General features: G+C 37.2%; 1 protein-coding gene and 1 long non-coding RNA gene across 6 annotated transcripts in view; one reads left to right on the plus strand and one right to left on the minus strand.

The window, feature by feature from the left end:
* Positions 1-2,063, minus strand: part of CHIC1 (cysteine rich hydrophobic domain 1) — a 75,371-nt gene extending 73,308 nt beyond the window's left edge. For all 4 annotated transcript variants that reach the window (XM_077889407.1, XM_077889405.1, XM_077889408.1 and 1 more), the window contains exon 1: positions 1,650-2,063. In XM_077889407.1, the coding sequence (XP_077745533.1) occupies positions 1,650-1,924 (275 nt within the window). In that variant the 5' untranslated portion in view covers positions 1,925-2,063. The remainder of the gene's footprint in view (positions 1-1,649) is intronic.
* LOC144308627 (uncharacterized) lies at positions 1,657-20,251 on the plus strand. Of its 2 annotated transcripts, XR_013375033.1 has the most exons (4): positions 1,657-2,019; positions 2,854-2,984; positions 12,279-12,390; positions 12,625-13,485. It is a non-coding gene; the product is annotated as an uncharacterized LOC144308627 (long non-coding RNA). The 2 variants fall into 2 exon arrangements; XR_013375032.1 differs by lacking the exons at positions 12,279-12,390; positions 12,625-13,485 and adding an exon at positions 17,865-20,251.
* Positions 20,252-22,665: the final 2,414 nt, after the last annotated feature.

The following is a 22,665-nucleotide window of genomic DNA, read 5'->3' on the forward strand; positions in this document are numbered from 1 at the left end:
TAACTTGAATTCTGTTTCCTTGCTCCTCCTGTTTTCTTAATGTTAGAAAATAAGAAGGGGGTTGGAATGTTGGGAATATAAAATTACAGACTGGAATAAAAACTCCTTTTCTGTTCAGTCATGTGAAATAATCTGCATGAAAGTAACCTTTGGTGCCAGAATCATAATTAGAGTAATAAATTGTCTCCCTAGTGATCAAAGGAATAAAAGTAAAACAGCACAGTAGGCTGGCATCTGATCATTGTAGACTATCTGCAAAATTCTTGGACCAAGAAAAATTGTGTTAAAATAATTGCCTAACCAAAAAGCAGGTCTAAAAATCTTCCCAAACTCATCTACCATTTCAAAATCTTTCTTAATATATTCCATGCAAAGATCACAAAAGCGTATTACAATAAAAATATCTAACATGTTAAAATTAAAAGCTAACATGATGGAAGGGAAGTGTTGCATATTATAATACATGATTTCTGATAATATGAATTCAATTGAAAGTCAAAGGGACTAGGTGAGTCATTATCAAAATTAGAGGCAGCAATAGGAAAATGCAGGAAAAGACCGCATAGTTAAGAAGATAAACATGACACACACTCAAACTTTCAAGCATTTATAGCCCAAGCACATAAAAAAGAAAAAGCACTCTTCAAAGCCCAGAGAACTATTAAAATTTTCTTTTGCTTTGCAACTACTAGGCTATGAAGTCTCTCCTCCTTTTATTTTCTCAAATATGATCCAAGATTTAAATTTTAAAAAAAGTCACTCTGTATAAGTTTTCAAAAAACTCAACCTCAGCTCCTAGGGAAATAATTTCCATAAGTATTTAATGTCTGCATATTTAGTGTTTGGGCATACAAAATCTCCTATAGGTATCTTAAATTATCTCAGAGCTAAAAGGTTTTAGAAACCATCTGCCTCCAACCCCTCATTTTACAGATGGAGAAATTAAGGCCCAGAAATATGAAGTAACCTGAGCAAGGTCACAGGGCCAGTAAGAAGCAAAGCTGGGACTAACTTCCAAGAGCCCTCATTCTCAATCTACTGCTCTTTTACTTTTTACAATTGCCTCTTAATCTGAACCTCTAATTGTGTGATAATTAAGGAATGTCAGAATGAGGAGTTATTAAGACGTGGAAAGGATTATTGTATTCATTCATATAAGGATTAGATAGGAAGAATAGATGAATGAGTATGTGGGTGGGTGGACAGTCTATAATATTATTCACAAAACATATGTTTCTGTTTTAAAGAATCCAAGCCTAGGTCTTGTCACAGGTCACAGCAGTCACCGTGTTCCACAACATACCAATTTTAGCAGCAAAGAATCCTCTGGTACATCCTGCAGTTTAAAGACTACTTGCCAGCATACACAGAAGCAAGGAAACTCACCTCTACTCCCAATTTCTTTGGTTCCCAAACCTCTAATCTTCCCGTTCTATACTCACTCTTTACCTGATGTTGGTGCATCACATTTGCATTCTCCTCACTTCCCTTACACCTATCTCCCTTGGTTTCTCCATTTAGACCAGGTGTCCCTTTCTAATTGTTATGCCTTATCAGCCCTCCCCCACCCCACGGGCCCCTCGATCACCTTCTTATTCCTCTGTCGACAAATCTCACCGTTTTCAAACCCCTGGCCCCCTCTTGCTTACACAGTGATATGGCCGGCGCCCCGCACTAATACAGGATCAGGGGCATATCTGCGCAGATGCTCCTCACTCACTACCCGAGGCGGGGGCGGCGTCTCCTCTTCCTCTTCTTCCTCGTCCTCCTCTTCTTCCTCGTCCTCTTCATCTTCCTCGTCGTCGTCTGGCCCCGATACCGACGATGACGGCGACGACGACGACGACGTTGCCGCTTCTTCTTCCTCCTCCTCCAGTTCCGAGATGGTGTCGAACTCCGCCATGTTGGGCAGCAGGATGCTCATCACGTGATCTCGATCGCCGCCACCCTCACGAAGAGTTTGAACCTGCCAAAGTGCTGGAAGAGGAGGGGGAACGAAATGAAGAGAAAGAACGAGGGGTAGGGACAGGATTTGAAGAGATGCGCCTGCGTGTTGGGGCAGAATGGGGGGGGGGAGTTGGAGGCGGGGGCCCGAGGGAGAGAGGAACAAAATCAGTCTACGCTTGCGCGGCTCTAAAGGAAGGGGGGCGTTAGAGGCGAACTCCGGGGAATTATCGAGGCCGGGTTTGCGGGTTCTGTGCTTAATATTGCTTTTTGGGTTTCTGCTGCTTGGGCCCCTGGGACGTATCTTCTGGCTTTATTTCCCATTCATTAGTAGTGGGTACTATTTACCACACACCCCCACCCAGTGCAGGGAATGTATATTCTAAAACGTGAGGTTAGAACTTTGCCCCAGAGATCTCAAGGTATATACCAATCCCTTATGTTTGTTCAACATTATAGTTTAAAAGACTTTTGCATCAGAATTTTACCACCCTGCGAGGTATTTTTATTAACATTTTACTGAAGAGGAAACTTTCTATTACTACTTCTACTGTGTAATACTTAATAAAGGATTTACTAAGTGGGACTTTGCTAAGCACTCTTTGTGAATATCGCATTTAATACTTCACAACTGCATGAGATATGTACCAGGATGATCTCACTTTGCAGATGGGAGACCTAGATGCACGGAGGATAAATAATGTGCCCAAGATCCTGGCGTTACTAAAATGGCAGATCTGTTTTTAAACTTGGGAATCTCTTCTGATTTCAAAAGCCCAGTATTCTTAACCAGAGGGCTACACTGCCTGAAGTTGTTTGGAAAGGCTTTGTACAGTGGTGCCTTTTGGGCTGTTTCTTGAAAGATGTTTGAAGTTTGGAGTTTTTTGTCCGTTTTTTCCCTTTTTACAGGGGAGAGGGGCATGGAGGAGGTGGAGGAAGCATTCCAACCTAAGGAAACATTAATGAACATCATCCATCTTCCAGAGAGCTAGACTCTTTCATGTACAGTATCTCAGTTAACCCTTAAACAATCCTATGAGGTAAGCATCATCATATCTACTTTATAGATGGCAAAACTGAGTCTCATGAAGTTTAAGTAATTAAGGTCTGTGGTAACATTTTGTCCAAAATTTTCCATTTCAAATATTTTTCCTATCTTCTCCACAATCACTAAAATGTTGTAGAGATCACATATTTTGAGTTTCCAAACTATGTGTCAAACTATTTAATACTTAGCAGTAGCACAGAAATCCATGTCATAATTCAGGGATCATTAGGACAGTAATGTCACATAGCTGCTAATTAATAAAACAAATCCTGTGATCCAGGTATTTTAATATCAACTTCACAGCTCTTTCTGCTACTCTGCAGCTCCATCCAAATTTGATGGTGAGACTGGGGAAACAGACATAACTGCACTTTATTTTTTAAAAGATTTATTCGTTTATTTGAGAGAGAGAGAGAGAGAGCTGGAGGAGGGGCAGGGGGAGAGAAACTTCAAGCATGCTCCAAGTCCAGTGCAGACCCTGGCTTGGGGCTGGATCCCAGGACCCATGAGATCATGGCCTTAGCTAAAAGGATTAACCAAGAGTCAGAGTATTAACCAAATGAGCCACTCAGGCACCCTATAAGTGTACTTTAAGAAGAGTATTATGTTAGCAGTATAGCAATACAAACAAAGCATTTAGGATGCATGAGGGAGGAAGAAATTAGTTTTGTAAGAGGTGCTGGTCAAACCATTATTATTATCAATAAGTTTGTGTTATTAAGGTGAAAAAATGTTTTGTACTCCATACCTTGTTTACTTATGAACTTTAAAAATATGTTGCAACATTATCAATAAGCAACAAAATTTAGTTTCTTTTTTTAAATTTTTTATTGGAGTTCAGTTTGCCAACATATAGCATAATACCCAGTGCTCATCCTGCCAAGTGCCCCCCTCAGTGCCCATCACCCAGTCACCCCAACCCCCCGCCCACCTCCCTTTCCACTACCCCTTGTTCATTTCCCAGAATTAAGTGTCTCATGTTTTGTCACCCTCACTGATATTTTCACTCATTTTCTCTCCTTTCCCTTTATTCCCTTTCACTAATTCTTATATTCCCCCAAATGAATAAGACCATATAATGTTTGTCCTTTTCCAATTTACTTATTTCACTCAGCATAATACCCTCCAGTTCCATCCACGTTGAAGCAAATGGTGGGTATTTGTCGTTTCTTTTTTTTTTTTTTTGTATTTGTTTTTTATTTATTTATTTTTTTTATTGGTGTTCAATTTGCCAACATATAGAATAACACCCAGTGCTCATCCTATCAAGTGCCCCCCTCAGTGGCACCCAGTCACCAGTTACCCCACCCCCCGCTCCCCTCCGTTTCTACCACCCCTTGTTCGTTTCCCAGAGTTAGGAGTCTCTCATGTTCTGTCTCCCTTTCTGATATATCTCACTCATTTTTTCTCCTTTCCCCTTTATTCCCTTTCACTATTTTTTATATTCCCCAAATGAATGAGACCATATAATGTTTGTCCTTTTCCGATTGACTTATTTCACTCAACACAACACCCTCTAGTTCCATCCATGTCGAAGCAAATGGTGGGTATTTGTCGTTTCTAATGGCTGAGTAATATTCCATTATATATATACCACATCTTCTTTATCCATTCATCTTTCCATGGACACCAAGGCTCCTTCCACAGTTTGGCTATTGTGAACATTGCTACTATAAACATTGGGGTGCAGGTGTCCTGGCATTTCACTGCATCTGTATCTTTGGGGCAAATCCCCGGCAGTGCAATTGCTGGGTCATAGGGCAGTTCTATTTTTAACTCTTTGAGGAACCTCCACACAGTTTTCCAGAGTGGCTGCACTTTAGTTTCTGTAGTATAGAGAACTTTACTAGTCTAATAATATTTGACCATAGCCTTCTGATAAGACAGATACAATATATCTGCTTTTCTTGGAGATTAATAAAAATGTATCATGTGTCATTTATGGGAGCAAAATACTTTAGACTTAAGATCAAATCAATATTTCACACCAGTTCTTCCCTTTCAAAAAGTAAAAAAGTCATAGGCAATACTAAAAATTTTCCAAACATGCTGTATTATCCATAAAAGTCCAAGTCACTGACTAAATGGAAGTATTTTGCCGATTACTGCTTAAATAGTAGCTTCTCCTTTTCACCATTCAGGATTAGGCTAGGAAGAGATATTTGAAGGAGAAAAAGAGAAAGGAGTATAAAGGGTGGACTTTGTGATAAGTGCAAGTAAGATATTGGAACTATGGTAAGAAATGATGACTGTGGGGGATGGGAGGGGAGGAGGGGGAGGGGGAAATCATACTGTCAAAATGGAAAGCAGTCTCTGACATTTAGTCATATTCAAAAGAACAAAGCAGTGCTACGCTTGGAGAAACTCACAAGTATGGTCTGCTTTCTTGAATATACACTGTGCTGAAAATGCATATATAATTCTAAAAGTAAGTTGTTTTGCTAGATATAGGAGAATTTGGAATTAGGCAAGCTGAGAAAAACACATTTTGTCAGTAAATACAAGGAACATGATTTTTAGTTTTTTTTTTTGATTTTTAAATGATAATTTAGTAACTATCAAGAATACTAAAGCTAGGAGTGGGTGGAGAAGAAAGTAGGCCATATAACTTTTTGTCTGATGAGCTGAGCAGGGCATGGGGTAATTACTCTGTCTGATAGATGGGGACCTGAGTCAAGAAGTAACAGATTTAACCACCTAAGGGGGTTTCAATCTTAGAACAGCTGAAAAGAAATGTAACTTTTAAGATGGTTCTCCCTCCCTCCCTCCCATCCTCCTTTCCGTCCTTTTCTCTCTCTTTCTAAGTGTACAGTGATTTTAGTACATCTACAGAGTTTTTAGTACATTCAGTGATTTTAGTACATCTACAGAGTTTTGCAACTATCACTACAAACTAAATTTAGAACATTTCTGTCACACCCAAAAGAAATCTGTTCCATTTTCAACCATTCCCCACTCTGACCCCCAGCCCCAGGCAATAATTAGTCTACTTTCTGTCTCTATAGATTTCTTTTTCTAGACATTTCAAATAAATTTGATCATACAATATGTGGTCTTTTGTATCTAGTTTCTTTTGCTTAGCATAATATTTTTCAGATTTATCCATGTTGTGTCTTATGTAAGTACTCCATTCCTTTTAACTGATAAATAGTATGTCATTGTAAGGATATATCACATTTTATCCATTCACTAATTGATGATATTTGGATTGCTTTCACATTTTGGATATTATGAAGATGCTGCTATTAAAATTCACATACAAGGGGAAAGGAGAAAAAATGAGTGGGAAATATCAGAAAGGGAAACAGAACATGAGAGACTCCTAACTCTGGGAAACAAACAAAGGGTGGTGGAAAGGGAGGTGGGTGGGGGTGACTGGGTGACGGGCACTGAGGGGAGCACTTGATGGGTTGAGCACTGGGTGTTATGCTATATGTTGGCAAATTGAACTCCAATAAAAATAAAAAATAAAAAAAATAAAATTCACATACATGTCCTTGTGTGAACATGTGTTTTAATTTCTCAAGGGTAGATATCTATGAGTGGAATTATTGGATTATATGGTAAGACTGTTGATTTTAAGATAACTGCCAAACTGTTTTTTGAGGTGGATCAATCAGTTTGCATTCCCAGCAGCAATGTATGAAAGTTCCATTTTCTCCACATTCTCTCCAACATCCGTTATTTTTTTATTAGAGCTATTCTTGTGGATATGAAGTATATCATATTGTAGGTTTATTTTATATTTCCCTAATGACTAATGAGGTTGCACATCTTTTCACATGCTTGTTTTTATTTTTATATACATTCTTTGATGAACAGTTTATTCAAATCTTTTACCCATTTTTAAAATTAAGCTTTTTTAAAGATAGAGATTCACTTATAATTGTAGAAACTAATACAGAGAAGCCCTGTTTATCTTTTACTCAGTATTTCCCAATGATAACATCTTGTATAACTATAGTACACTATCTATACACAAAAGAACACCATAGTACACAAAATTGACATTGTACAATCTACCCATCTTACTCAGAGTTCCTCAGTCATAGATGTATTCATGTGTGTGTATTAGTATGCAATTTTATCACAGGCGTAGGATGTATTCATGTGTGTGTATTAGTATGCAATTTTATCACAGGCGTAGGATCCTATGACTATTACCATAGACAGGATAAAGAACAGTTACATCACCACAAGGATTCCTACTGTCATCTTTTTATAACAATTCCTCCCTCTATCCCCAGCAAACTTTAAGATGTTTACCATCTATAATTTTTGTATTTTCATGAATGTTATGTAAATTGTGTCACATGGTATGTAACCTTTGGGGATTGGGTTTTTCACTCACGTAATTCTTATTTTTTTTAATATTTATTTTATTTTATTTTTGAGTGTCTTTCAATTTACTTGGGTCTATGATTTCTTCCAGTAATTTTTTAAAAAATTTTTTATTGGAGTTCAATTTGCCAACATATAGCATAACACCCAGTGCTCATCCCGCCAACTGCCCCCCTCAGTGCCCAACACCCCGTCACCCCAACCCCCGGCCCCGCCCACTTCCCCTTCCACTACCCCTTGTTCATTTCCCAGAGTTAGGTGTCTCATGTTTTGTCACCCTCACTGATATTTTCACTCATCTTCTCTCCTTTCCCTTTATTCCCTTGCACTAATTTTTATATTCCTCAAATGAATGAGACCATATGTTTGTCCTTTTCCGACTGACTTATTTCACTCAGCATAATACCCTCCAGTTCCATCCACATCAAAGCAAATGGTGGGTATTTGTCGTTTCTAATGGCTGAGTAATATTCCATTGTATACATATGCCACATCTTCTTTATCCAGTCATCTTTCGATGGACACGGAGGCTCCTTCCACAATTTGGCTATTGTGGACATTGCTGCTATAAACATCAGGGTGCAGGTGTCCTGGCGTTTCACTGCATCTGTATCTTTGGGGCAAATCCCCAGCAGTGCAATTGCTGGGTTGTAGAGCAGATCTATTTTTAACTCTTTGAGGAACCTCCACACAGTTTTCCAGAGTGGCTATACCAGTTCACATTCCCACCAACAGTGCAAGAGGGTTCCCCTTTCTCCACATCCTCTCCAACATTTGTTGTTTCCTGTCTTGTTAATGTTCCCCATTCTCACTGGTGTGAGGTGGTATCTCATTGTGGTTTTGATTTGTATTTCCCTGATGGCCAGTGATGCAGAACATTTTCTCATGTGCTTGTTGCCATGTCTTCCTCTGTGAGATTTCTCTTCATGTCTTTTGCCCATTTCATGATTGGATTGTTTCTTTGCTGTTGAGTTTAATAAGTTCTTTATAGATCTTGGATACAGGCCCTTTATCTGATAGGATATTTGCAAATATCTTCTCCCATTCTGTAGGTTGTCTTTTAGTTTTGTTGACTGTATCCTTTGCTGTGCAAAAGCTTCTTATCTTGATGAAGTCCCAATAGTTCATTTTTGCTTTTGTTTCTTTTGCCTTCGTGGATGTATCTTGCAAGAAGTTACTGTGACCGAGTTCAAAAAGGGTGTTGCCTGTGTTCTCCTCTAGGATTTTGATGGAATCTTGTCTCACATATAGATCTTTCATCCATTTTGAGTTGATCTTTGTGTATGGTGTAAGAGAATGGTCTAGTTTCATTCTTCTGGAGGTGAATGTCCAATTTTCCCAGCACCATTTATTGAAGAGACTGTCTTTTTTCCAGTAGATAGTCTTTCCTGCTTTGTCATATATTGACATAAAGTTGAGGGTCCATTTCGGGATTCTCTATTCTGTTCCATTGATCTATATGTCTGTTTTTGTGCCAGTACCACACTGTCTTGATGACTATAGCTTTGTAGTACAACCTGAAATCTGGCATTGTGATGCCCCCAGCTATGGTTTTCTTTTTTAATATTCCCCTGTCTATTCAGGGTCCTTTCTGATTCCACACAAATCTTAAGATGATTTGTTCCAACTCTCTGAAGAAAGTCCATGGTATTTTGATAGGGATTGCATTGAATGTGTAAATTGCTCTGGGTAACATTGACATTTTCACAATATTAATTCTTCCAATTGATGAGCATGGAATATTTTTCCATCTCTTTGTGTCTTCCTCAATTTCTTTCAGAAGTGTTCTGTAGTTTTTAGGGTATAGATCCATTACCTCTTTGGTTAGCTTTATTCCTAGGCATCTTATGCTTTTGGGTGCAATTGTAAATGGGATTGACTCCTTATGTTTTCTTTCTTCAGTCTCATTGTTAGTGTATAGAAATGCCACGGTTTTCTGGGCTTGATTTTGTATCCTGCTACGCTGCCGAATTGCTGCATGAGTTCTAGCAATCTTGGGGTGGAGTCTTTTGGGTTTTCTATGTACAGTATCATGTCATCTGCAAAGAGTGAGAGATTGACTTCTTTGCCAATTTGAATGCCTTTTATTTCTTTTTGTTGTCTGATTGCTGAGGCTAGGACTTATAGTCCTATGTTGAATAGCAGTGGTGAGAGTGGACACCGTGTCTTGTTCCTGATCTTAGGGGAAAGGCTCCCAGTGTTTCCCCATTGAGAATGATATTGGCTGTGGGCTTTTCGTAGATGGCTTTTAAGATGCTGAGAAATGTTCCCTCTATCCTTATACTCTCAAGAGTTTTGATCAGGAATGGATGCTGTATTTTGTCAAATGCTGCCTCTGCATCTATTGAGAGGATCATATGGTTCTTGTTTTTTCTCTTGCTGATATCATCAATTGCATTGATTGCTTTACGAGTGTTGAACCAGTCTTGCATCCCAGGGATAAATCCCACTTGGTCATGGTGAATAATTTTCTGAGTGTACTGTTGGATCCTATTGGCTAGTATCTTGTTGAGAATTTTTGCATCCATGCTCATCAGGGATATTGGTGTATAATTCTCCTCTTGGTGGGGTCTTTGTCTGGTTTTGGAATGAAGGTGATGCTGGCCTCATAGAAAGTGTTTGGAAGTACTCCATCTGTTTTTATCTTTTGAACAGCTTTAGTAGAATAGGTATGGTTTCTTCTTTAAACGTTTGATAGAATTCCCCTGGGAAGCCATCTGGCCCTGGACTTTTGTGTCCTGGGAGGTTTGGGATGACTGCTTTAATTTCCTCCCTGGTTATCGGCCCGTTCAGGCTTTCTATTTCTTCCTGTTCCAGATTTAGTAGTTTGTGGTTTCCAGAAATGCGTCCATTTCTTCTAGATTGCCTAATGTATTGGCGTATAGCTGTTCATAGTAAGCTTTAAAAATCGTTTGTATTTCCTTCGTATTGGTGGTGATCTCTCCTTTCTCATTCATGATTTTATTAATTTGAGTCTTTTCTCCTTTCTTTTTAATAAAGCTGGCTAATGGTTTATCTATCTTACTAATTCTTTCAAAGAACCAACTCCTGGTTTTGTTGATCTGTTCCACAGTTCTTCTGGTCTCGACTTCATTGAGTTCTGCTTGAATCTTTATTAATTCTTTTCTTCTGCTGGGTGTAGGATCTATTTGCTGTTTTTTCTCTATCTCCTTTAGGTGCAAGGTTAGCTTTTGTATTTGGGTTGTTTCCAGTTTTTGGATGGATGCTTGTATTGCAATGTATTTCCCCCTCAGGACTGCTTTTGCTGTATCCCAAAGATTTTGAACAGTTGTATCTTCATTCTCATTAGTTTCCATGAATCTTTTTAATTCTACTCTAATTTCCTGGTTGACCCTTTCATCTTTTAGCAGGATAGTCCTTAACCTCCTCCTGTTTGAAATCCTTCCAAACTTCTTGTGATTGATTTCTAGTTTCAAAGCATTATGGTCTGAAAATATGCAGGGGACGATCCCAATCTTTTGGTATTGGTTAAGACCTGATTTGTGATCCAGTATGTGGTCTATTCTGGAGAAAGTTCCATGTGCACTTGAGAAGAATGTGTATTCGGTTGCATTTGGATGTAAAGTTCTGTAAATATCTCTGAAATCCATCTGGTCCAGTGTATCATATAAAGCTCTTGTTTCTTTGGCGATGTTGTGCTTAGAAGACCTGTGGATTGTAAAAAGTGCTACATTCAAGTCACCAAGTATAAGTATATTATTATCAAAGTATATCTTAACTTTGGTTATTAAGTGATTGATATACTTGGCAGCTGCCACATTCAGGGCATAAATATTCATGATTATTAGGTCCTCTTGTTGGATAGATCCTTTAAGTATGTTATAGTGTCCTTCTTCATCTCTTACTACAGTCTTTGGGATAAACTTTAATTTATCTGATATAAGGATGGCTACCTCTGCTTTCTTCTGAGGACCATCTGAATGATACATGGTTCTCCAACCTTTTATTTTCAGGCTGTAGGTGTCTTTATGTTTAAAATGAGTCCCTTGTAAACAGCAAACAGATGGGTCTTGCTTTTTTATCCAGTCTGAAACTCTGCGCCGCTTGATGGGGTCATTAAGCCCATTCACGTTCAGAGTTATTATTGAACGATATGAATTTAGTATCATCATGTTACCTATTCAGTCCCTGTTTTTGTGGATTGTTTCCTTGGACTTCCTCTTTCTTTTACAGGGTCCCCCTTAATATTTCTTGCAGATGCGGCTTGGTGGTCATATATTCTCTCAGTTTCTGCCTATCTTGGAAGCTCTCTATCTCTCCTTCTATTCTGAATGAGAGCCTTTTGGGATAAAGTATTCTTGGCTGCAGGTTCTTCTCATTTAGGACCCTGAACATATCTTGCCAGCCCTTTTTCTGGCCTGCCAGGTCTCTGTGGAGAGGTCTGCTGTTATCCTAAATTTTCTCCTCATAAAGGTTATGTATTTCTTGTCTCTTGCTGCTTTAAGGATCTTCTCTTTATCTTTGGAATCTACAAGTTTCACTATTAAATGTGGAGGTGTTGAGTGGTTTTTATTGATTTTAGGGGGGGAATCTCTCTATCCCCTGGATCTGAATGCCTGTTTCCCTTCCCAGAATAGGAAAGTTTTCAGCTATGATTTGTTCAAATACATACTCTGGACTTCTGTCCCTTTTGGCACCCTAGGGAACCCCAATTAAATGTAGATTTTTTCCTTCTGAGGCTGTCATTTATTTCCCTTAACCTATCCTCATGATCTTTTAATTGTTTTTCTCTTTTGTCCTGAGTTTTCTTCCTTGGCATCAACTTGTCTTCTGTGTCACTCACTCATTCTTCTACCTCATTAACCCTCGTCATTAGGACCTCCAGTTTGGATTGCATCTCATTTAATTGATTTTTAATTTCGGCCTGATTAGATCTAAATTCTGCAGTCATGAAGTCCCTTGAATCCTTTGTGCTTTTTTCTAGAGCCACCAGTAGCTTTATAATTGTGTTTCTGAATTGGCTTTCTGACATTGAATTGTAATCCAAATTTGGAACTCTGTGGGAGAGAAGACTGTTTCTGATTCTTTCTTTTGAGGTGAGTTTTTCCTTCTAGTCATTTTGCTCAGTGCAGAGTGGCCAAAAACAAGTTTTACTGGGAAAAGAAAGAGAGGAAAAAGGAAAAAAAAAAAGAAAAAAAAGGGGGGGGCAAACAGAAAACAGAAAACAAGGGGGAGTATCCTCTAATTCTATATACTGTAGATCCCTCTACTTCCCCTGGAACTTTCCAGTGCTGCTTGGTCAATGACTTGCTTTTCCTCTGTCCTTCTAGCTGGTCTTCTGGGGGAGTCGCCTGCTGTGCTGATTCTCAGGTGTGTGCACCTGAGGGAGCTGCCCATCCCCCTGTCAGGTGCACGGCTCAGTGGGAGCTGTTTATCCTGTGAGGCCCCTGTTCAGTCCCAGGTCAAGGTGACACCAGAAGGAACAACAGTGGCGGTGGAGTCCAGCTCTCCTGCCTTAGAGTCAGCTCCTGAGTAACTACCACAGCTCCCAGTCCACAGAAGCCTGGATGCTCCAGGGGCAGGGGGTGCAGGTCTGCACCGCTTGGGGCTGCACCGTGGCAGGAGCGTCCTTGCTGTCCTGTGTCCTCCCAGCCTCTGCTTATCACGGGGGGAGTGTGAGGGAGTGGGGGATCCTGGGCTGTGTCCCCCAGGGCCGTGGGCTCCGGTGCCTGTGCTGTTTGTATCGTGCTCCCTGGGCGCGCAGCCCTCTCCACGCGAGCTGCAGCCTGAGCCACTGCCTGAGCTGCTCCCACGCCCCCCTCCCCCACCTGCGCTGCAGCCCTTTAGGGAGCAAGGCCTGTAGAGTGTGTGGTGCGCTCTCCCAGGGGCGAAGTTCCTCCATCAGTGCCCCTGGGAGCCTGAGGGCATCCCCGCCATTCCTGGGATCCTGCCTAAGCTCCCTGCGAGTGCCTTTCCATCCAGGAAGATTGGTGAAGCTCCGCTTCTCTGGGCCTGGGCTTTACTGTCCTGGGGGCACTCGCTGCGGCGCCTTAGCCTGGCTCCTCGCTGGGGCTCCTCCCCCTTGGATGCCTTTTTTTTCTTTCTCTTTCTTTCTTCCTTTCTTTCTTTCTTTCTTTCTTTCTTTCTTTCTTTCTTTCTTTCTTTCTTTCTTTCTTTCTCTTTCTTCTTTCTTTCTTTCTTTTTCTTTCTTTCCTTTTCTTTTCTTTCCCGTCTTCCTACCTTGATAGAAGCGTGAACTCTTCTCACTGTAGCATTCCAGTTTTTCTTTCTTTAAATCTCAGACCGAATTCGTAGGTTTTCAGGATGATTTGAAAGTTATCTAGGTAAGTTGGTGGAGACAGGTGACTTGGGGATCCTACTCTTCCGCCATCTTGCCCCGCCTCCCACTCAGCGTACTTCTGAGGATCATCTAGATTCCTGGGTATATCCACGATTCATTCCTTTTTTATTGCTGTGTAGTATTTATAGTACAGATATACAATGGTTTGTTGAGCAGTTCACCTACTGAGGAAATCTTTCTCCCCCCTAGATTTTGGCTTTTATAAATAAAATTTCAATGAACATTTGTGTATAACTTTGTGTGTGTATAACTTTTTTTAAAAAATTGGTTGTCTACTTGTTGAGTTACAAAGTTCCCTTTACATGTTCTAGATAGAAGCCCTTTATCAGATGTATGGTGGATAGACATTTTCTACTAGTCTGTGGCTTGCCTTTTTATGTTGTTCATGGCATCTTTTGAACTGAAAAAGTTTTCAATTTTGATAAAACCCAACTCATCAAATTTTATTGCTTGTGCCTTTAATATGTATCTAAGCAATTTTTGCTTAACACGATATCAAAAAGACTTGCTCTGTTTACTTCTAAAACATTTTTAGGTCTGTGATCCATTTTGAGTTCACTTTTGTGTGTGGTTTGTATAAGGGTCTAAATACATATTTTTACATGTGGCTGTTGAATCGTCCCAGCACCATTTGTTAAAGACTGTCCTTTTTCTAAATTGAATTGCCTCGATATCTCTGTTGAAAATCAATTAACTGTAAACTTAGAGATTTGTTCCTGGACTCTTAATTCTATTCAATTGTCTCTAGGTCTGTCTTCATGTCAGTACCATACCATCTTGAATATTATAACTTTGTAGTAGGTTTTTGTTTTGTACTAAGTTTTTAAATTAGAATATGTATGTCCAGTAAATTTGCTTTTTAATTATTATTTTGACCTCCCTGAGTCTTCCATATTACTATATAAATTTTAAGATCATCTCATCAATTTCTTTTAAAAAACTAGCTGGAATTTTGATAGGAATCACATTGAATCTATAGATAAATTTGGGACCATTACCAAGTTAGCAATGTTAAGTCATCTGATCTTGAACATGGCATATTTCTCCATTTATTTAAATATTAAAATTTTCTCCAATAATGTTTTATAGTTGTCAGTGCACAAAACTTGCAATTCTTCTGTTAAACTTATTTCTACATGTTTTCTCTTTTTTGAACCTATTGTTAACAGAATTACTGAATTTCATTTTGGGGTTGCATATTATTAGTTTATGGTAGTACAATTTATTTTTGTATATTGATGTGCAGCCTCTTGCCCTTTCTGAGCACATTTAGTAGTTCTAATGTGTGTGTCTATGTGTGTGCATGTGTGTGTCTATGTGTGTCTGTGCCAGTATCTGTAAAATTCTTAGGGTTTTCTACATATAAATTTATGTAATCTGTGATGAACAGTTTTATCTGTTCCTTTCTAATCTAGATCTTTTCCTTCCCTCCTTTTTTCTCTTTCTCCTACTTCTCCTGTTCTTCTTTTTTGCTTCTCCTTCTCGCTCCCAGCCCCTTGTCTCTGTCTTTTCCTTTCTTAAGGATTTCCAAAATTTAAATTAATTTTGAATTAAAACATTTCTATTTGAATTAAATTTTCTTCTGTTTTTGATTTCTAATTTAATTTCAGTGTGGTTTGGGGACATAAATTGTATGATATAAATCCTTTAAAATTTTTTGAGATTTATTTTATTTTACCATAGTATTTATTTTAAGAGAGTTTTATGTACATTTGAGAGGAATTTATATTGTTATTGGTTGGATTGTTCTAAAAATGTGAGTTAGGTCTACCTCATAGTTCTGTTTATTTCTTCTATATTCTTGTTGATATTCTGTCTCATTTTCCTTTCCATTATGCAGAATGCGTCACTGAAGTCTCCAACTATTTTTGTTGGATTTTACATATTTTATTCATTTCTGTTAATTTTTGCTTCGTGTAGCATGGGGCTCCTTTGTTAGGTACAGATATGTTTACAATTCTTATATTTTCCTGATGAATTAATTCTTAACCACTATGAAATATCCCTCTTTATCTCAAGTAATAATGTTGGTTTATATTTTTATATTAGCATGGACACCTCAGCTCTCTTATTGTTACTGTTTGCATCTTACTTTTTGTTTTTTTTTACTTTATTTTATTAAAAAATCTTTTATTGAGTAATAATTGACATATAACAGTGTGTAAATTTAAGGTCTATAACATATTGACTTGATAAATTTATATCTCAATAAGATTGCCACTGTGGCATTAGGTAAAACCTCTGTCATGCCACATAACTGTTATTTCTTCTAGTGGTGGGAAGAATTAAAATCTAGTCTCTTAGAAAGTTCAATGTTTATATTTTTGTCACTGTGCTGTGTATTAGATCTCTAGGTCTTATTTATCTACCAATTGCAAGCATATAGCCTTAAGCAATATCTCTCCCATTTCCCCACTCCCCAACCCCTTATAACCATCAATCCACTCTGTGTTTTCAAGTTGTTTTTTTTTTAGATTTCACATATAAGGGATACCATACAGTATTTATTTTTCTGGCGTATCTCACGTAGCATAATGTCTTCGAGTTCCATCTGTGTTTTAGCAAATGACAGAATTTCCTTTTTTCTCGTGGTTGAATAGTATTTCATTATGTATACACCATGTCTTCTTAATCCACTTATCCATTGATAATGTTTTTTTCATATTTTGGATATTTTGAATAATAAATACTACAATAAACATGGGACTGCATATATTCTTTAATAACCAGCTTTCATTTCCTTTGGATATATACCCAGAAGAGGGATTACTGGATCATATGCTATTTATGTTTTTAATTTTTTGAGGAATTACCATACTATTCTCCATAATGACTGAACAAGTTTTATAATCTCACCAACTGTACAAGGATTCCCTTTTCTCCACTTCCTTGCCAACACTTGTTAATTCTAGCCTTCTTGATGACCATTTTTCTGACAGGTGTAAGGTAATATCTCACTATGGTTTTGATTTGTATTTTCCTGATTAGCAATGTTGAGTACTTTTTCATGTACCTGTTGACATTTTGGATGTCTTATTTGGGAAAAAAAATCTGTGTAGTTTCTCTGCCCATTCTTTAATTAGAATTTTATTTATTTGTTATTGAGTTGAATGAGTTCTTGAAAATTTTTGGATGTTTATACACTTTTTGATACATAATTGGCAAATATTTTTTCCATGTATTTTCTTCATCTTCATGATTGTTGTTTTTTTGTTTTCTTCATCTTCTTGATTGTTTAAGTTTGATCTAGTCTTGTTTATTTTTCTTTTGTTGCCTGTTCTTTTGGTGTCATATAAAGAAAACCATTGCCAAGGCCAATATCAAGGAGATTCTTCCCTATATTTTCTTACTAGAAGTTTTATGGTTTCAAGTTTATGTTTAAGTCTTTAATCTATTTCAAGCTACTTCTTCTGAGTGGTGTAAGATAGGGGTCCAATTTCATGTTTCTGTATGTGGTTATCCAATTTTTCCAGCACCATTTGTTGAAGACATTGTCTTTCCACATTGGATAGTCTTAGCTCCCTTATCAAGTATTAGTTTAATAATAAAATAATGTGGGGGTTTAATTCTGTTATACTGATCTATGTGTCTATTTTTATGCCAGTACCATATGTTTCAATTATTATAGCTTTGTAATATAGTTGAAATATAGATGCCTCCAATTTTGTTCTTTCTCATTATTGCTTTGGCTGTTTGGGTCTTTTATAGTTCTACAAGTTTTAGGATTGTTGTTCTATCTCTGAAAAATGCAATTGAGATTTTGATAGAGATGTTTTAAATTTATAGATGGCTTTGAGTAACAAGGACATTTTAATAATATTAACTCTTTGGACACCTGGGTGGTTTAGTGGTTAAGCGCATTCAGCCTTCAGCTCAGGGTGTGATCCTGTAGTTCCGTGATTGAGTCCCACATTGGGCTCCCTCCTTCTGCTATGTCTCTGCCTCTCTCTGTGTCTCTCATGAATACATAAATAAAAAATCTTTAAAAAATAATAATAATAACTCTTCTGGGGCAACTGAGTGGCTCAGTTGGTTAAGCAGCTGCCTTTGGCTCAGGTCATGATCCTAGGGTCCTGAGACTGGACCCCACGTTGGGCTCCCTGCTCAGCAGGGAGCCTGCTTCTCCCTCTCTCCCATGCTCATGCTCTTTCTTTTTTTTTTTAAATATTTTATTTATTTATTATTTATTTATTTATTTATTTATTATAGCCACAGACCGAGAGAGAGGCAGAGACACACACAGAGAGAGAAGCAGGCTCCATGCACCAGGAGCCCGACGTGGGATTTGATCCCAGGTCTCCAGGATTGTGCCCTGGGCCAAAGGCAGGCGCCAAACCGCTGCGCCACCCAGGGATCCCGCTCATGCTCTTTCTCACTATCTCCCTGTCTCTAAAATAAATACATAAAATCTTTAAAGATAATTAATAATGTTAATTCTTGCAATCCATGAACACAGGATGCCCTTCCATTTCTGTGTGTTTTATTTCTTTTGGCAAAGTCTTGTATTTTTTAATGTACAGATTTTTTATTTTCTTGGTTAAATTTATTCCTAAGTATTCAATTTTTTGATGATATCTTGAAAGTATTGCTTTCATTTTTGGGGAGAATATATCCAGAAAAGAGATTGCTGGGTCACATGATAGTTTTATTTTTAGATTTTTTTTGAGAACTCTCCATAGTATTTAATGCCTTTGTCTGCCTTTGGTCTCATGATAATGCTAGCCTTATAGAACGAGTTAGGAAGTCTTTGCTCTTCCTCAATGTTTTATAAGAGTTTGAGAAGACTTAATGTTAATCTTTAAGTATTTGGTGTAGTTTACTCAAGGAAGCCATCTGATGCAGGGCTTTTCTTTATTGAGAGGTTTTTGATTACTGAGTCCATCTTCATACTAGTTATAGGTCTATTCACATTTTCTATTTCTTCATGAATCAGTGTTGGTAGATCATGTGTTTCTATTTTTTTGTATATTTTTTTAATTGGAGTTAGATCTGCCAACATAGAGTATAACACCCAGTGCTCATCCTGTCAAGTGCCCCCCTCAGTGCCTGTCACCCAGTCACCCCATCCCCCCACCCAGATCATGCGTTTCTAAAAACTTGTGCATTTCATCTAAGTTATCTAGTTTCTTGGTGGACAACTTTTCGTAGTATTCTTTTACAATCTTTTTATCTCTTAAAATCAGTAGTAAGGTTCCACTTCATTGCCGATTTGATAATTTTTTTTCTCTTTTTACTTAGTCGGCATAGGTAAACGTTTGTCAAATTTGTTGATCTTTTCAAAGAACCAATTTTTTGTTTTGTTGATTTACTCGTTTTTTTCCCATTATCTATTTCATTTGTTTCCACTTTAATCATTATCATTTTCTTTATTCTGCTAGGTTTGGATTTAGTTTTATTTTTTTCCTAGTTACTTAACATGTGAATTTTAGTTGTTGATTTAAAGTCTTTCTTCTTTTTTTCAATATAAACACTTAGATCTACTAATTTCCATCTTAACACTGCTTTCACTGCATCCTATAAGCTTTTGTGTCATGTGTTTTGTTTGATTCTCTCAAAATATTTTAAAAATTTCCTTGTGCTTTTTTTAGTGTTAATTTCCATGTATTAGAGAATTTTCTGCGTTTTTTTTACTATTGATTTCTAGTATCATTCCTTTCTGTCTAGAATAATACTTTGCATGATTTTAGACCTCTTAAGTGTGTTAGTATTATTTTGTAGACTTAGAGTCCTCTATCCTGGAGGATGTTTGTTGTGTACATGAGAAGAATGTGTGTTCTGCTGTTGATTCATGGACTGTTAATGTATATGCGAGGTCTGGTAGATTTATTGTGCAGTTCAAGACTTCTGTTTCCTTACTTATACAATGTCTGATTATTCTATGCATTCTGAATGTAGGGTATTAGAGTCTCCAGCTATTATTGTAGGGCTATGTATTTCTTCTTTAGATTTTTATCAATATTTGCCTCATATATTTTGAGTCCTGATACCTGGTGCATATGTTTTTTATTGTTATATCTTCTTGGCAAATTGACTACTGGCAATATATAATAATGTCTTTTTTGTCTCTTGCAACAGTGTTTGACTTAGAGCCTATTTTGTTATTAGTATAGCCACCTTCACTCTCTTTTGGTTACAATATGAATGGTATATATGTTTTTAAAATTTTTATTCAAGTATAATTAACACAATGTTATATTAATTTTAGGTATACAATATGATTCAATTCTACACATTTCTCAGTGCTCAGTAAGTGTACTCTTAATCTCTTTTGTCTATTTTACCAATTCTTCCCAATTTTTTAAATTACTGAAGTATAATTAACATATAGTATCATATGAGTTTCCAGTATATGTCTTGATTTGACAATTCTATGTAGTACTAAGATAAGTGTAGTCACCATCTGTCATTATACAACATTACTACAATATTACTGACTATATTGCCTATGCATTCCTTTCCAATTTCATGACTTATTTATTTTATAACTGGAAGTTTGTACCTCTTTTTTTTTAATTTATTTTTTATTGATGTTCAATTTACTAACATACAGAATAACCCCCAGTGCCCTCACCCATTCACTCCCACCCCCCGCCCTCCTCCCCTTCTACCACCCCTAAATCCCCTTCGTCTATTTTGCACTCCCCATCCCTCTGGCTACCACAAATTTGTTCTCTATATTTAAGACTTTACTCATTTGTTTTGGTTTTTAGATTCCTTCCACATGTAAGCGAAATCATATGGTATTTGTCTTTCTCTGTCTGACTTATTTCACTTAGCATAATACACTGTAGGTCCATCCTTGTTATTGCAAATGGTGAGATTTCATTCTTTTTTATGGTTTAGTATTATTCCATTATTTGGGGTGTGTGTGTGTGTGTGTGTGTGTGTGTGTGTGTGTGTATGCCAAATCTTTTTTATCCTTTCATCTATTGATGGGCACTTGGGTTGTTTCTTGATTATTGTAAATAATGCTGCAATGAACAAAGGGGTGGATATATCTCTTCAGATTGGTGGTTTTGTTTTCTTTGGAAAAATACCGAGAAGTGGAATTGCTGGATCATATGGTATTTCTGTTTTGTAATTTTTTGAGGAAACTCTTTACTGCTTTCCACAATAGTTGCACGAATTTACATTCCCACCAACAGTGTATGAAGGTTCCCCTTTCTCCATATCCTCACCACCTTATCATTTTTCCTTTTAATAATAGCAATCCTAAAAGGTGTAAAGTGATGTGTCATTATGGTTTTGATTTGCATTTCTCTGATGATAAGTGATGTTGAATATCTTTTAATGTGTCTGTTGGCCATCTGTATGTCTTTTTTTTTTTTAAATGTCTATTCAGGTACTCTGCACATTTTTAAATCAAATTGGTTTTTTTTGTGTGTGTGTTGAATTATGTAAGTTCTGTGTATGTTTTGAATATTAACCCTTTATATGATATATCATTTGCAAGTATCTTTTCCCTTTAAGTAGGTTACCTTTTTTTGGTGGATGGCTTTTCTTGTTGTATGAAGGGTTTTTGTTTTGTTTCAGTAGTTTAATTTTACTTTCATTTCCCTTGCCTGTGGAAACATATCCATAAATATGTTGCTAAGGCTGATGTCCAAGAAATTACTGCCTATATTTTCTTTTAGGAGTTTTATGGATTCAGGTCTCACATTTAGGTCTTAATCAATTGTGAGTTTAAAAAAATTGTGAGTTTATTTTTGTGTATGGTGTAAGAAAGTGGTCCAGTTTCATTCTTTTGCATGTAGCTCTCCAGTTTTTACAACACCATTTATTAAAGAGACTGTTTTTTCTCATTGTGTATTCTTGCCTCCTTTGTCATATATTAATTTACCATATAGGTGTTTATTTCTGAGTTTTTTTATCCTGTTCTTTTGATTCATATGTTAATTTTTGTGCCAATACCATTCTGTTTTGATTACTATAACTTTGTAGTATATCTTGAAATCTGGGATTATGATATATTCAGTTTTGTTCTTTCTCAAGGTTTCTTTGGCTATTTGAGGTCTTTTGCAGTTATAGGCAAATTTTAAATTAGTTGTTATAGTGCTGTGAAGAAAATGCTATTGGCATTTTGGTAGGGATTCCATTGAAACTGTAGATTGCTTTGGGTAGTATGAACCCTTTACCCATTTTTAATTGAGTTACTGTGAGGTTTTTTTCGCTATGGAATTGTTTAAGTTTCTTATATATTTTAGATATTAACCCCTTATCATGTGTATCATTTGCCAATATTTCTCCCATTCCAAATGCTATTCCTATTTTGTTAATTATTTCCAGGGTTGTGCAGAGGTTTTTAGTGTGATGCAACCTGGCTTGTCTATTTTTTTTCGACTGTGCTTATAGGGCCAAATCCAAAAAATCATTGCTCAGATCAATGTCAAGTTTTTTTCCCTATGTTTTCTTCTAGGAGTTTTATAGTTTTGGATGTTACATTTAAGCCTTAATCCATTTTCAGTAAATTTTTGTATATGACATAAGAAAAGGGAATAATTTTATTCTTTGTCATGTGGTTATCCAGTTTCATGCCATTTATTGAAGAGAATATGCTGTTTCCATGTTCTTGACAACTGTGTTATTGTTTTTGTATATTTTTTTGGTTGGAGTTCTATTTACCAACATGTAGTATAACACCCAGTGCTCATCCCATCAAGTGCCCCCCTCAGTGCCCATCACCCAGTCACCCCATCCCCCTGCCCACCTCCCCTTCCACTACCCCTTGTTCATTTCCCAGAGTTAGGAGTCTCTCATGTTCTGTCACTCTCTCTGATATTTCCCACTCATTTTCTCTCCTTTCCCCTTTAATCCCTTTTAGTATTTTTATATTCCCCAAATGAATGAAACCATATAATGTTTGTCTTTCTCCGATTGACTCAGCATAATACCCTCCAGTTCTATCCACATGGAAGCAAATGTTGAGTATTTGTCATTTCCAATGGCTGAGTAATATTCCATTGTATATACATACCACATCTTCTTTATCCATTCATCTTTCGATGGACAC

This window comes from Canis aureus, chromosome X (genome assembly GCF_053574225.1).
Source record: "Canis aureus isolate CA01 chromosome X, VMU_Caureus_v.1.0, whole genome shotgun sequence".
Lineage (NCBI taxonomy): Eukaryota > Metazoa > Chordata > Mammalia > Carnivora > Canidae > Canis > Canis aureus.